This window comes from Sinocyclocheilus rhinocerous, unplaced genomic scaffold (assembly GCF_001515625.1).
Source record: "Sinocyclocheilus rhinocerous isolate Xijiao unplaced genomic scaffold, SAMN03320098_v1.1 scaffold4236, whole genome shotgun sequence".
NCBI classification, from domain to species: domain Eukaryota; kingdom Metazoa; phylum Chordata; class Actinopteri; order Cypriniformes; family Cyprinidae; genus Sinocyclocheilus; species Sinocyclocheilus rhinocerous.
In genome coordinates, this window is record NW_015624020.1 from 156145 (window position 1) to 158357 (window position 2213).

The 2213-nt window shown below is 36.6% G+C and overlaps 1 protein-coding gene across 1 annotated transcript in view; it reads left to right on the forward strand.

The window, feature by feature from the left end:
- Positions 1 to 2213, forward strand: part of LOC107737638 (beta-galactoside alpha-2,6-sialyltransferase 1-like) — a 23738-nt gene that overhangs the window by 10643 nt on the left and 10882 nt on the right. Inside the window, exon 4 of the mRNA XM_016549218.1 lies at positions 1388 to 1652. Coding sequence (XP_016404704.1) covers positions 1388 to 1652 — 265 coding nt within the window. The remainder of the gene's footprint in view (positions 1 to 1387; positions 1653 to 2213) is intronic.

A 2213-nucleotide genomic window follows, 5' to 3' on the forward strand; every position in this document is an offset into this window, starting at 1 on the left:
CGTATGGGCATTTTTACCTTTAAGCCAACTTTTCTAACTTTTTCTAAAAGTATGTACCATCTTTTGTGTCAAATTCTTGCATTTGGGCTGTTACCAAGCAAATGAAATCAGTATCAAAATGCATTTTTGATAACGCAATGCAGAGGAAACACAGAAGCGGCATTAGAAGTGGCATTTAGATGTATTTACACACTGTTTAATGCAGCTCTGAGGGACATGGAATACTTTAACCTGCATTTACAAATGCATAAATAATTTTTTTATATTTTAAACATAAAACATTGAAAACTGATGTTTGAAATTATTTTAAAAATGAAAAGGTACCTTAAATGTGAAATTAAAACCGTCAGTAGGTAGCAGCAAGTCACTGTTAAGCGAGTCATTGCGATTGAACCAAATCATTTAAATGGTTGATTCATTCAGGAACAAAACACTTTAGTGTTGCTCAGAGACGCAAAACAGCGCTGTGGCTGTGTTTGGAATGATTTTTGTTGGAGAAATAGAGCAAAAACAGGAAATATGGTGTCTAAAACGTAAGTCTTTTAATATTAACTACTTGTTTATTGAACTGTTGTATAAAATCAATATCACATTTGTAATCATGCTGACTTTTGGAGAAAAAAACGGCACTCTTCGAGTGAAATTAATTATATGAAATGATATAAGTATATACATTTTCTGCCCCATATCTTGAATTATGTGATCATTCTAAATGCATTTTAATAGACTGATTCATGCAGTGAAAGAACGCACTATAAACGCACTCACTAGTCTAACCTACTAGACTTCATCATCTAATGTATGCGTGCACTCTGTAGGTGTTTTGTTTTGCTTTTCGTGAGATACTCGATAATATCAAATCGTACATCGCAGACCATACATCACACACCCCTATACTGTTTAGATTTTTATAATGCATTGTCGTCTTATCGATCCACCAGTTCACATTTAAAGCTCTGCGTGTTTGCAGGGTAAAAACATGGGTCGATTTTTGCATTGATCTGAACTCTGAACAAAACAACAGTTTTTTTTTTGAAAATGCTCATTCATTCTCTGCCAGCAGGTGGAGCGTTTGGTAGAAATGTAACTGTTTCTCCGGTAACGCTATACACAAAGCAGCGCAGCAGCTGACTTTGAACATGCAGCGCTCCTTTATTTAATGAGATCATAGCCTTTTAAAGTTTAATCGTCACGTTCAGCCATATCGCAATTCTGGTCTTTCCGTCCCCAAATTTAAGACCTCTTGAAATCATAATTAAGACTTAAAATGTAAAGCTTTTTAAGGCTTTAAATTTGATACAACTAGATTTAAGGCTTTTTAATACTTTTTTTTAAGACCCGCTGAAACCCTGAGCTCTATCATAATCTTTTTTTGTTTTTGTTTTAGGCAATGAATAAATATGGAGTTCGTTACCCTGGACCTGAGAGTGCAGCACGTCGTTCTAAACTCAGTGGCCCTGAACTTCTTTGTCAAATCAAGAAGATGGTTCAGATTGCAACTTTAACACCAGATATGGAGCCATTTTCTGGGTTTCCTTGGGCCTCTCAGTTACCTCCGCGCCAAATAACTGCTGATATCGGCCCGTTTAAGACCTGCGCAGTGGTATCGTCTGCAGGTTCTCTCAAAAACTCTGGATTAGGAAAGGAAATAGGTAATACCTAAATTTATAACATAAGCAGGACCTACAGTTGTGGTCAGAATTATTGGCACCCTTGGTAAATATGATCAAAGAAGGCTGTGAAAATATGATTTCTAACAGAGTCAGTCACTTATTGATTTTTTTTATCTGTTGGTATTTGATAGAATCAAAGATGCCATGTATCTAAACAAGATGTCCAGGACCTCCAGCAGAAATATAGGCCCACAACATTAAAAATACAGCAGTATATTTCATTGTACACATCGGGTACTTTTTTCCCCTGTGTGCACCAAACCCATCTTGAGTGTTTGTTGCTAAAAAGCAATTTTTTTAGTTACAACTGACTATAGAAGCCAGTCCTATTTGAAGTTCCAGTCGTGTCTGACAACAGAATATGCTGGGGATTGTTTTTGGATAAGCTAGTATAATTTTTCTTGAAACCCTCCCAAACAACACGTGGTGTAGGTGCTGTTTGATAATTTTTTCTAAGGTTTTCTGACCCTGAGGCTCAATTCTCCAGCCGTGGTCCTTTGAGAGTCTTTAGCCACTCAAACTCTCCTCCTCACCATGCAT